At 43.6% G+C, this 12,647-nt stretch overlaps 1 protein-coding gene across 2 annotated transcripts in view; it reads left to right on the top strand.

The window, feature by feature from the left end:
- Positions 1-12,647, top strand: part of CDS2 (CDP-diacylglycerol synthase 2) — a 39,304-nt gene that overhangs the window by 7,950 nt on the left and 18,707 nt on the right. For both annotated transcript variants that reach the window (XM_087706056.1, XM_087706057.1), the window contains 5 exons: positions 6,850-6,986; positions 9,063-9,159; positions 10,187-10,284; positions 11,036-11,175; positions 11,442-11,500. In XM_087706056.1, coding sequence (XP_087562182.1) covers positions 6,850-6,986; positions 9,063-9,159; positions 10,187-10,284; positions 11,036-11,175; positions 11,442-11,500 — 531 coding nt within the window. The remainder of the gene's footprint in view (positions 1-6,849; positions 6,987-9,062; positions 9,160-10,186; positions 10,285-11,035; positions 11,176-11,441; positions 11,501-12,647) is intronic.

Here is a 12,647-nt window from a genome sequence, read left to right as displayed (position 1 = left end):
TTCCTTTGCTTAGAAAATCATTAGCAAGAGGGAGGAAGAATAGTTCATTCCTTTAGCAATCAGGCTAATAGCTTCGTTTTAGTGGTTTTCCCCTAATTGGCTGTTGGATGCTGGCGTTTTGGAAACATAATAGCCTCCCGTTGCAAATTTCCCTCTGGAGTATGAGTAGCTGTTTAGATTACAGAAGGATTCAATCAATTAATGAGAATAGAGCTGGAAGGGACCTTGGAGGTCTTCTAGTCCAACCCCCTGCTCAATCAGGAGATCCTATCCCATTTCAGATAGGTGGCTGTCCAGTCTCTTCCTAAAGACTTCCAATGATGGTGTATCCACAACTTCTGGTGGCAAGTTGTTCCATTGGTTAATTGGCCTCACAGTTAGGATCTCCTTAATTCCAGATTGCTTCTCTCCTTGATTAGTTTCCATCCATTGCTTCTTGTTCTGCCTTTTGGTGCTTTGGAAAATACATTGATCCTCTCTTCTTTGTTGCAGCCCCTCAAGTACTAGAATGTTGCTATCATGCCCCCCATCCCACCCCCTAATGCTTCTTTTTTTTAGACTAGCCAAACTCAAATCTTGCAACCATTCTTCGTATGTTTAAGCCTCCAGGCCTTTAGTTGCTCTTCTCTGCCCTTTTTCCAACGTCTCAACATCTTTTTTGTAATGAGGTGACCAAAACTGGAGGATGCGTTCCAGGTGTGGCCTTACTAAAGCTTTACAAAGCGGTACTAATCCTCCACGTGATTTTGAATCTATGCCTCTGTTTACACAGATTCATAACAGGAAGCTCAGTGCTGGTGTGGAGGAGGTGTCTCAACCTGATACTACTTGTTAAGCAATGCTTCCTTATGAGGCCTGCGGGCTTGTTATTTGCTCTCTATTTAGCAACCCAGCATCTTGATACTTTAGCAGATGTTGATCTGGAGCAATAAAGAGGGTGAAGGGCCTGAAGGCTAAAACATACAGGAACTGGGTATGAAAAGAAGGACTAGGAGGGACATGATAGCAGCCTTCCAGTATTTGAGGGGCTGCCCCAAAGAAGAGGGGGTCAACCTATTCTCCAAAGCACCTGAAGGCAGGACGAGAAGCAACGGATAGAAACTCACCCTGTTTCTTTGGGGAATAATAAAATGAAATATAAGCAAAGAAATTCAATATATTATGCTTCATATAATTACCGCAGCCAGAATCTCATTTGCCCAAAACTGGAAACCAAAAAACCATCCCCCTCAAACGCTGAGATCCTAAAAAGGGTGCTAGAATGCACGGAAATGGATAAATTAACGATGGAACTAAGGGATAGAGAGGAAACAGAGTATTACAAGATATGGAATAGGTGGTATAATTGGCTGAAAAAGAGGTGTAAAATTAATGCATAATGAGTGTACCAAAAATATAACAAAAGGAGATGGTATATATTCAGAAATCAATAGAGATGTAAATGTTGTATATATGTTGTACATATTCTAAAAATAATAATCATGAAACAAGGAAGTATATGTATGAAACAATAGGCTGTAGAATGGAAAAGTAGAAATTAGGAAAAAAATACCAATAGCGGAAAGCTGTAAATGTGTAATTGTGATTTTAATGTTTTAAAATGCTGAATAAAAAATGATATTTTAAAAAAAAGAAACTAATCAAGGAGAGAAGCAACTTTGAACTAAGGAGAAAATTCCTGACAGTTAGGAACAATTAATCAATGGAACAACTTGCCTCCAGAAGTTGTGAATGCCCCAACACTGGAAGTTTTAAAGAAAATGCTGGATAACTATATGTCTTAAATGGTATAAGGTCTCCTGTTTGAGCAGGGGGTTGGACTATAAGACCTCTGAGGCCCCTTGTTATTTTCCTCCCAATCTAGGACATCTCAATGGCTATCTATCAATAGGTGGAAATGGGACATCTGGAGAGGTCCAGATGCTGATGTGGCCAGATGAGAAATCATCCAGAATTAGTGGATTTTTGCCCTGTTACAGGTGTACTGTATGGTGGCATCGCCAACTTCCAGATAACAACAAAGCATCAATATCTCTTTATATTGCTTTAGAAATGATGAGCTCTCATTGCCTTCTGAAGGACAACAGCAGGAGTTTCCAGTTGAGCTATTATAATTTCATACGGCGTTACAGAATGCAGCCTTAATGCATACAAATTCACAAAAAAAGCATATAAAACGTGCATCAAAATATAAAACGCCCAGAACAGTGAATTATTATAAAAAACACACAGTACAACTTTTCAAATAGGCAGCTATTTGAAGTTACAACTGCCAAAACATCTTAGGGAGATATTTACACAAGAGAGATTTGAACGACTTGACACAATGGTCAGATATGGGAGATTCCATTCTATACCCTACAAGGAGCGTCTCTGCAATTGCAGAGCAGCAGAGGTAGAAGGCCTGGCTCACATCATATTGGATTGTTGCTTGCGTAAGGGGGTGAGAGCCAGGTTCCTTGGTCCATATACCAAACGAAGGACCCATTGGGATCCCCATATCCAAACAACTTCCCTAATGTGCAGCCAGAACCAGAAAATAACATTTAACCCAGCACAGTCGTTAAACAAAATGGTTCAGTTGAGATCTGCATATGTGCGACTGATTGGGGTAGATTGCAGAAGTGACACTGAAACATAATTTTATCACTTTATTTATATATTAAATTATTGCATTTTATTCCAATTTGATTTTAAACTGTGTTTTATTCAAAAACCATTTTAAACTGTGTTTTATTCCAATTCCATTTTAAATTGTTTTTATCGGATTTTAGTAATAATAATTGTGTCTGGAACTCTGCCCTTTGATATGGCCCAAAGTCTAATCAATAAAGTAAACTAACTAACTAACTAACACAGGATGAGCGACAAATAAAATTAAGAAAAGAATTAAATGGGATGCAATGTAGACTTAGTCTCCCCGTGGTACATCCAGGGCAAACATGCCTTTGTCACGGCTAAATAATCTAGGCCAGGTATGTCCAAACTTGGCAACTTTAAGACTTGTGGACTTCAACTCGCAGAATTCCCCAGCCAGCATAATTTACTCTCATGTAAGCCCTTCCTCTGCAATCTCTCCACTTAGATCAGAGGTCTTCAAACTTGGCAACTTTAAGACTTGTGGACTTCAACTTCCAGAATTGGCTGGCTGGGGAATTCTGGAAGTTGAAGTCCATAAGTCTTAAAGTTCCTAGATTTGGACACCCCTGATCTAGACATTCTGGCTGCTGGACTTCACAAGGATTTCCCAGCTTGAAGAAGCAGCTGAATACTGGAAAAAGGGTGAGCTATGCCAAGTATCCATAGAGCACCAGGTTGGGGGAATCCTGGATTTCAAATCTTGGCTCAAGCATCACTGCCCTTTATTTGGCTTTTCTGCAGCTGCATGATTGATGACTAACATCTCAGGACCGCCAACAGAAGGAAGGTCACGCCAGTATTTTGAGTGTGTCCAAAATAAATGGGAGGGCAGGGGAGCATCCTTGGAGCAAGGCTATCGATAAACTTTTGATGAAAACAAAACATTGCAGGCGTAGAGCACGGTGACACTTGTGATGTGGCTGCGTTTGGTGCACCTTTCCAGAATGTCCAGCGTGTCCCTATTGCATAACTCTGCATCAGCCTGGCGTCTCCTGGGTTGATTCAAACCCTTATCACTGATAAGATAAAGACATTCCTCTTCTCTCTTCTCTCCATTTGCCCAACAACAACCCATTTTCGGTCTTGGTCTATTTTAAGCTTTTTTGTAGAGACGAATACAGGTAGTCCACAACATAACTGCAGTTCATTTAGTCACCGTTTAGTCAAAGTTACAACTGAAGGCACATTTAAAAAGTGACTTTTGACCATTTTGTACGACCATTGCAACATCCCCAACATTGTCACGCGATCAAAATCCGGATGCTAGGCAACTGATTCCTCTTTATGACGGTTGCAGAATGCAGTGGCATTGTCAGAAGCCTTCATCCATAAACATATTTTTATGTACATACCTATATTGCGTCTGTAGCAATGGCTTCAAACTTGGACATGTTTGCAAGGGGACTGGAGGCCAAAACATATGAAGAACGGTTGCAGAAACTGGGCCTGGCTAGTCTAGTGAAGAGAAGGACCAGGGGAGACAGGAGAGCAGCCTTCCAGTATTTGAGGGGCTGCCACAGAGAGGAGGGACTCAAGCTATTCTCCAAAGCTTCTGAAAACCAAACAAGGAATAATGGATGGAAACTGATCAAGGAGAGATTCAACCTGGAAATAAGGAGGAATTTCCTGACAGAACAATCAACCCATGGCAAAGAAGTTGCCTTCAGAATTTGTGGGAGCTTCATCCCTGGAAGCTTTCAAGAAGAGACTTGCCTGCCACCTGTCAGAAATGGTGTAGGGTCTCCTGCTTGGACGGGGGTTGGAGTAGATGACCCGCAAAGTCCCTTCCGACACTGTTAATCTGTAAATAAATATGTTCATATTCGAAGCCAATTGTTCATCTGGATCACTTTCACGTCCATAAAACTGCTGATCAAAGCACTGTGCTTAATGCACGTTTAATCCATTTTTTAAAATCCTACCTTGGGTATTGCCATGACAGCTAATACGAGTAAGCCTGATTTGGCCTACTAGGGTTTGGAGATGGTGCTGTGTGTGTGTGTGTGTGTGTGTGTGTTTGTGTAGAGGAAGTACAGGTAGTCTTTGATTTGCAACAGTTCTCTTAGTGACCACTCAAAGTTACAATTGAAGTTACTGAAAAAGTCACTCATGACTGTTCTTCACACATACTACCATCGTCGCAATATCCCCATGGTGACCTGATCAAAATTCAAATGCTTGACAAATGGACTCACATTTATGACGATTGCAGCATCTCCTTTTGCAACCTTCCATCAACGGGGAAACCTGATTCCCACTTCACCACCGTGTAACTAATTTAATAAATGTGTTGATTGGCTTAACAAAGAAAAGGGTCATAAAATGGGGCAAAGCTCACTTAACAAACGCCTCCCTTAGCAACATTAGTTTTGCCCACCTGTGTAGGAAGTGACCCTGCTTTGTGTTTGCCTGTCAGCTGCTTTGTGTTTGCCTGTCAGCCGAGTTTTGTAACGAGCGCAAGGAAGCATCACAAACCTTTGCATGTCATTGTACATGGGAGAGCAGGAGGCAGTTTCTATGGAAACCATCTGGGTTGGGCCATTATGGAGCATTTCACTGGCCTTTCCAGTCAGCTGCACAAACCAGGGGTTGGCAGAGGAAGAGATGGAAGGAGGGGCGGAGGAAGAGATGGAAGGAGGGCCGCTTAGCTGGCGTTTTGATTTCTGGATTGCTTATATGATTTCCTTCTCCCCTGTCCACATGAAGCCCATTCCTCTATAATTATCAGTGCTGCAAGGATACATCCGGTCAGAAGATACTCTGAACTTGCATCCCCTCTGAGTCCAGTTCTAGTCAGACCTCATCAGCCCATGCAAAGTAAATAAGCTGCACAGACAAAGCTTTCTGTCTGCAGAAAGTTCCTGCCCAAACTCTCCTTGCCATCTATCTACTTATTATTTTTCTTTTCTTCCACTGCATCTATGTTTTAAGAAATATTTAAGGCTGAGCTCTGATGGCAAATGAATGAAAAAATGTGAATAAATCAAAATGCGACATTTATGATTGTGTGTTTATATGGTAAACAAGCAAAACAAAACAAAAATTATTTATGATGTGGCCTTATCCGGGCCAAGTGCAATCAGAATTGGAAAATCAAAATGAAACTACAATTACGATTACATAAAAGCAATACAAACACTGGGATTTATTTGCAATAATGTTTTTTTTTTTAAAAAAAATTGGCTAGAACGCTTATGCTTTGCACCCAGCCCACCTCTCAGGGATGAAAATGTTCTCCTTGGCCTTTGAACAATTTATCCCTGACCCATTTTTTGGTCCCTATTTTTCTTTTTATTTACTGCTCTTTTGTAAAAATTCCAGCAAGCTAATGAGTCTATGAACAAATAGGTTTTTACTTACATTTTTTAGTGTCATCCTATCTACGTTGCCTTGTGGGCAGAAGTGAGTTTTGCCCCATTTTGCGATATATCTTGCCACAGTTGTTAAGTGAATCACTGCAGTTGATAAGTTAGTGACTTGGCTACTTTAAACACTTGGCAGAAGAATCAACTATGTGAAAAAAACACCTTTTAAATTCCATTCCCCCCCACCCGCCTCACTCCCACCCGCAAACTCTTTTCAAATTCTCCTACTCAAGTTATATACCAAGAACCGTGGTGGTGCAATGGTTAGTGTGCAGTATTGCAGGCTACCTCTGCCAGCTGCCAGCAATTTGGCAGTTCAAACCTCACCAGGCTCAGCCTTCTGTCCTTCCAAGGTCAGTCAAATGAGGACCCAGATTGTTGGGGGCAAGAGGCTGACTCTGTAAAGCGCTTAGAGAGGGCTGGGAAGCATAGGGAAGCAGTATATCAGCCTGAGGGCTATTGCTATATTTGCGTTCTTTCAGCTCACAACCCTCCACAAAATCTTGGGGCTTATGACTAGTTTTGTTGGGTCGATTAACAGATGTTCTTCTAAAGCCCTAATTCACTTTATCTGCTTGATTTTGGCGGATTCTCCTTGTCTTCTGCCAGTTGCATGACATTTTCAATAGAGTTGTTTTCGAAGGCTGTGAAAGCATTGACTCGGTCATCAAACCCCGTTGAGAAGCTGCAGCTAAACATTGTGGGTGAAGGTAGGGTCCAGCTTAGCTGTTTGTTCAGAGATGGATTGAGGCAGGTTTGAGTGCGTGAATGGCAGGCAACCTTGAATTACTTCTGCGTTCCCATCCCAACTTGCTGGAAACCCCTCACGTGTCTTACTTTGCAGGAATCAGAGCTGGAAAACAAGCTTGATGGAGGAGAAACTGCATCGGATAGCGAGAATAAATCGGAAGCCGCCCCGCCCTCTTCGGCCGATGATACCCCTGAGGTTCTCAACAGAGCACTGTCGCGCCTGTCCTCAAGGTACCATTGTCAGGGTTCCAAGTAATGCACCATAGCAAACAGAACTCCTATGCAAGCAGGTTCCTCAAAGAATACATTTATTCGATGTATCATATTGGCACAGGCTGGTGCAAACCGACTATGAAGGTTCCCACGGTTTTCACCTACTTAAAGTAAAAAGTTTTTCCTCCTTCCCCAAACAATCAGTCACATGGTCCAATCAGGGTCCTGTCCTATTGCCTGGTGACATCACTCCTTCTCTCTCCAGCGCCTCTGGGAATGTCCTCGGTTCCCAGGAGAAAGTGTTTTGTTTTGGCTACAAAACCCAACAATCTGTATTCCACCCTCCCTATCCCTCAGGGTGGCAACCCTGAACCTGCCTCTGTCAGGCCAGCTTCAGAATTGGCAACTGTGATACCAAAACATACTTGAGCGTTGGAGGGAGGGAGAGTTACTATGAATTGGGTTTACCTGATGGACCATCCTGTGGAGGAGGAGTTGGTGCCAAAGTGGCGGTAACATAACTGCCAACAGCATCTCTCTCTTTTCTTGCTATGTGACATTGTGTCTCAGGATTTTTCCCAGCTGAGTTCTGACTCATTTCCTGCCCCTTCACCATAGGCTAAGATCAGGATGGAGAATCTTTTTCCTGAATGGCTTCATTCAGGAACTGACAGAAAACCTGTCTCCTGGCTATCTGTTGTAGCCCGCCAGCAGCAAGAAGAGCTGGCAGCAGATTCAGACAGGGAGGAGGTTGGAGAGGAACATGGGCCAGTCCTGGAGGCTGGGGAAGGCTCTGATGAGGGCTCTGTGTCAGAGGCAGAGAGGGGGCCAGAGTCATCCGACAGTTATGAGCTGCCTTCAGAGTCAGACATCAGTGAGACAGATGAACAACTGGCGCCTGTTCCCAGTGTGCGCATGTGTAGAGTGGTCAGACGAAGGGAACAGCTAAAAAACAGAGGTCGACTTGGGAGTAAGGCCACAGGTGGACGATGAATGGCCCCTCCCAGAAGAAAGGAAAGGGGAGCGAAAGGGGAGTGGAGTTTGCAGGAGACCAGCTCTCCAAGCCAGATAAGGTCTGTGACTGTAAATCCTCCCTTGAAAGACTTTGCTGGATGTGAAGGAGCAGAACTCACAGTTAATAAAAGAGGTTTTTGCCGGGACCAGGAGTTCACTTCATGCTCTTGGGAAGTCTAGGTCAGAACAGAAAAGGGCAGTCTGAATCTCTTACTCATCACCTCCAGATCTCCTTCTGCCTTCTCTGGATTGGAAGCTTGGACTGCCTGTCCTTCATTTACAAGGATGTCTGTGTCCTCCTAAATATTTATGAAGATATAAAGATGATTTAAACACAGTTCAATTTGCATTTAAAGGCTGCTTGCTGGGTGGGTTCACTTATCTGCTGGGCCCAGCAGCTACGATTCTCCAGTCCTCCTTCTCTTCATCGGCATTCAGTCCGTCAGCTTCTGCAGGCAGATCTCCGGGGACCCCTGTGTTCTGGCAGGAAGCGCTGGTGCTAGAATCAGCTGCCCGTTGTCTCTGCTAAAAATGTAACAAGAACACAAGGAGCTGATTGAAATGAAGTTCAGCATCGATAGACAGTTATGCAATACATTGGATTATTGGATTAAAAAATCTTCTGGCTTTTGAGTTTTATTGTTTATTAGCCGATTACCTGGCGTTGCCTGGGTATTTATTTATGGGGGGGGGGGGGGGAATGTCCAGACCAAACGTAATTTCTAACATTGGATTTTCCCCCTTACCAAAGGGAGCCCCCTTGTGGAGTACTGTGAAGCTCTTACTATGGCAACTCCACTGCGCTGCACAGTAAAAGCTATTTTACAGCACAACAGGCTGTATCTTAACAGAACACACACCCTGAGGAGTGTTAGGGGTGTATTACGGCCACAATATTTTTTTCCAGAGGGTAATTCATCTGTGTACCAGATTTGGTTGAAATTGCTCGAGACGTTCCAGAGTTATGCTGGAACACAGACAGACAGACAGATGTTAAAGAAAAAAGCAGACAGATCATAGTCTTATGCTGTTGCAATTAGAGCTCTCCAGAGTTCAACCTTGACTCATCCTCTCTTGCAGATGGAAGAACTGGTGGGTGAGGGGCATCTTGACGCTGGCCATGATTGTCTTCTTCTTCATCATCATCTACTTAGGACCCATGGTGTTGATGATGATTGTAAGTCCTTGTTGTGTCTGAAAAGTTTTTATCTCTCTCTCTCTGGGAGTGGGGAGAGCTTTGGAGATGTTCCATTCTCCAGATGGGTGGATGGCTTGGATTTTAGGTTAGAAGATAATCCAAATTGGGTGGGGGTGAGGATGGGGTTGGAGGGAGGAAAGTTGAACCCATGTCCGAGAAAGGAACCATTTGCAACTTTCCTGAATCCACGTTCTAATCAGCCTTTTGTGGTTTATTTCAAACACATTTTTAAAGTTCTTAAGCTTGTATTTAAAACTTCTTTTGTAAGAAGAACATTTACCCGATGCTCTCAAAGTTGCCAATCCAAAGTTTTCTAAAACCGAAAAGCAACAAGCAATTTCCGAAAGTAATTAGAAAACAGAAATACATCAGCTTTCAAAGGCAGCTGGAGCCAGGAGGCTATTTCCTCCTATCCCAGAAGTATAAACTTGCTGCTCTCTTGTCGTCCCTTCACAAAGAGCGGCTGTCTGGAGCACTTGAGGGCGATCTCTAGCCCACTCCTTGTCCAGAGAGACATTGCAAAAAGCTGATCTACTCGCTAGCTCTTCATTCTTCCCCAGAAATCTGGATGGTATTTTTTTTTTATTTGTATCTTGCCTTTATTATTTTTTACAAATAATTCAAGGGGAACATACCTTACACTTTCCTCCCATTTCCCCTCTGAGACAGGTTGGGCTGAGAGAGACTGATTGGCCCAAAGTCACCTAGCCAGATTTTATACCTAAGGCTGGACTAGAACTCCCAGTCTCCTGGTGATGGAGACTAAAGTCAATCTTTCTTTCTGGTCTGGTGTCCTAACCACTAGACCAAACTGGTTGCTGTTAGGGTTGCAGCTCCCCTCATCCCCAGTTAAGAGCAGTTGTAGGTAAGAGAAACTAATTTGAGCTCCGTCTCTGTTATGATTATACTATCCCCAGGCTAAAAGATTTGGGGCTAAATGATCCCCACCCACCTGTCTGAAGAAATTAAGATTGGCACAAAAATCGAGATGTAAAATGTCTTGCAGGTCATGTGTGTCCAGATCAAATGCTTCCACGAGATCATCACCATTGGTTACAACGTGTACCATTCCTATGAGCTGCCCTGGTTCAGGACACTGAGTTGGTAAGTTGGGAGACAGAGTTGTTTATTTTGTTTATTTGTATGTATGGTGTGGAGAAACACACCAAGGATAAGCCTTCTTAGCTTGTCATCCTTGGTGAAAGTTCTTTTTGGGATGACCCCCTATTTAGAAAGTGCCCCTTAATCAGGGATGGGATTGAAAAATGTTAGCAACCAGTTCTCTGCCTGGTTGCTAGGTGGGCGTGGCCACGGTAAGTGTGACCTACTCAGCCTCCTGCACCACTGCAGGGTTTTTGCCCTCCCCAGGCTCCGGAGACTTCCCTCAAGTCTCCAGGAGGGCGAAAACAGCCTCTCCCGGGCTCCGGAGGCTGGAAACAGCTACTTCCGGTAGGCCTGTTTTTCACCCTTCCCTGGGCTCTGGAGGCTGGAAACGGGCCATGTCTGGACTTCTGGGAGGCCCACTTTTCACCCTCCCAGAGCCTCTGCGCAGGCCCTGCACTTACCTGGCACAATGAAGGGGCCGCATGGGAAATCCTGGGAGGGGCCAGTGAATCCTTGCAACAACTGGTTCAGTGAACCAGATGCAAAATTAACATTTTGTTAATTGAACTGGTGTGAACTGGCTAAATCCCCCCCCCCCTGCTCTTAATAGAGAAAATTCTTAAAGTGAGTATGGAAGGAAAACCAGAGATTTATCTTTTGGGTTTAATGGAAGGCCCTCCCCCTGAGGAATTCTAACCACCCCTTGGGAAAAAGCACAAATAAGGCTCAATTAAAAAAAAGTATTTTTCAGGTACTTCCTGCTCTGTGTGAACTATTTCTTCTACGGCGAGACGGTGACAGATTATTTTTTCACTCTGGTCCAGAGGGAGGAGCCCTTACGCATTCTTAGCAAATATCACCGTTTCATTTCCTTCACCCTCTACTTAACAGGTAGGCCTTGGGATCTCTCGCTTGGGTTTATGCAGGTAGGCGACTATGTGGAGACCCAGGAAGAGTCGAGCACATCACCAATTTGGACTCTCTCTTCCAGGGGTGTCAAACTTGATTTCATTGAGGGTCACATCAGGGTTGTGACGGATTCAGTCCACGGGCCTTGTGTTTGATGCCCCTGCTCTATACCCTGCTCCTTGTGGGTGAGCAGAGAGCAGGCGAACAGCCAGTCCCTCTTCAATCCCGTTTTCTTTCTTCTGCTGCAGGCTTTTGCATGTTCGTCTTGAGCCTGGTGAAAAAGCATTATCGTCTTCAGTTTTACATGGTAAGATTAAGTAAATGGATTCTGTGCTTTTAGAGTTTAATAGCCCACCATGGAGGCGGGGGTAGCGGGGGAAAGGATGAGAGGGAGAGAGAGATGGAAACTGACACAAAATTGGCACTCGGATACAACAACAAAACCTGTAGAGGTTTTGCCTGAGCGGAGAAACTGACAACTCCTGGGTTTATAGATATTGTGAAAGCTTCCTTGGTATCTTTGATCTTTCATCCGTCTCAACATTCAGCTCTCATAAATATCCTTTTTTTCTACTTTATTTACACTTCATATCTGGGCTCTGTACTCCATAGTACTTCAGTCTGTTCAACATGGACACCCAGTAAAGTAGGCTAACTAAAGAGTTACTTCAGTGGAGAGTTTGAAAATCAAATCTTCCAGTTTCTTCTCATTCTTGGCAACTCTGAGACAAGACTTCAACTCATTTCATTTTAACTTGAATGCCTTAAAATTGTCAAGTGTTGAGAAAAAACTGTCCTAGAGCAGATCAAAAACATGCAAAGTAGATTAACTTTAGCAAATAACCTCCTGGTCCTGAACTTTTTTAGGCTTAGATTAATTATTCAAAAATAAATAAATGACTACCTTTAGGGCTTCAGTCTTCCATCCATAAAGTTAGGATGTAACTGTATTGCAAAGCCGAATACAAAATTCGCAGTAACAATTCAAAAACAGAAGTAGGTGGTGTGGTTAGATGTAGAGTTTTGCAAGTGGGATGAGGAGAGGCGCTCAGAGGAGGTGGGAGAAAGGTCATGACCCAGAGTCTCCCCTTACTAATGAGGGGCCAATCTACAAGCCTGTCCAAGACATCCTTGAGTAAAGGCCATAGATAACTATGGGGTCACCACCGAGAAGGGCTGAAGAACTTTACCCCCATCTTTGCGATACTTTAATGTTGGGGAAAGGGATATGAATGAAGATCATCCTTCAGACAATCTGGTCTCCTCTCTAGGATAAGGATCTTCAACCTTGGCAACTCACCCTGGAGGATTTCAACTCCCAGAATTTCACAGCCAGCTTTGCTAAGCCTGGAGAAGTCCTCCAGGCTTAGAGTTGCCAAGGTTGGAGACCCCCTGCTCTAGGACCTTTATGATAACATGTATGAGTTCTTACCCGAAAGGTAAAATCTGAAGGT

Source organism: Thamnophis sirtalis, unplaced genomic scaffold, assembly GCF_051295495.1.
Source record: "Thamnophis sirtalis isolate CommonGarterSnake01/CBP01778 unplaced genomic scaffold, rThaSir2_p1.2 scaffold_2, whole genome shotgun sequence".
NCBI classification, from domain to species: Eukaryota; Metazoa; Chordata; class Lepidosauria; order Squamata; family Natricidae; genus Thamnophis; species Thamnophis sirtalis.
The sequence above is the reverse complement of the archived record's forward strand: the minus strand, read 5'-3'. Positions and strand labels throughout refer to the sequence as shown.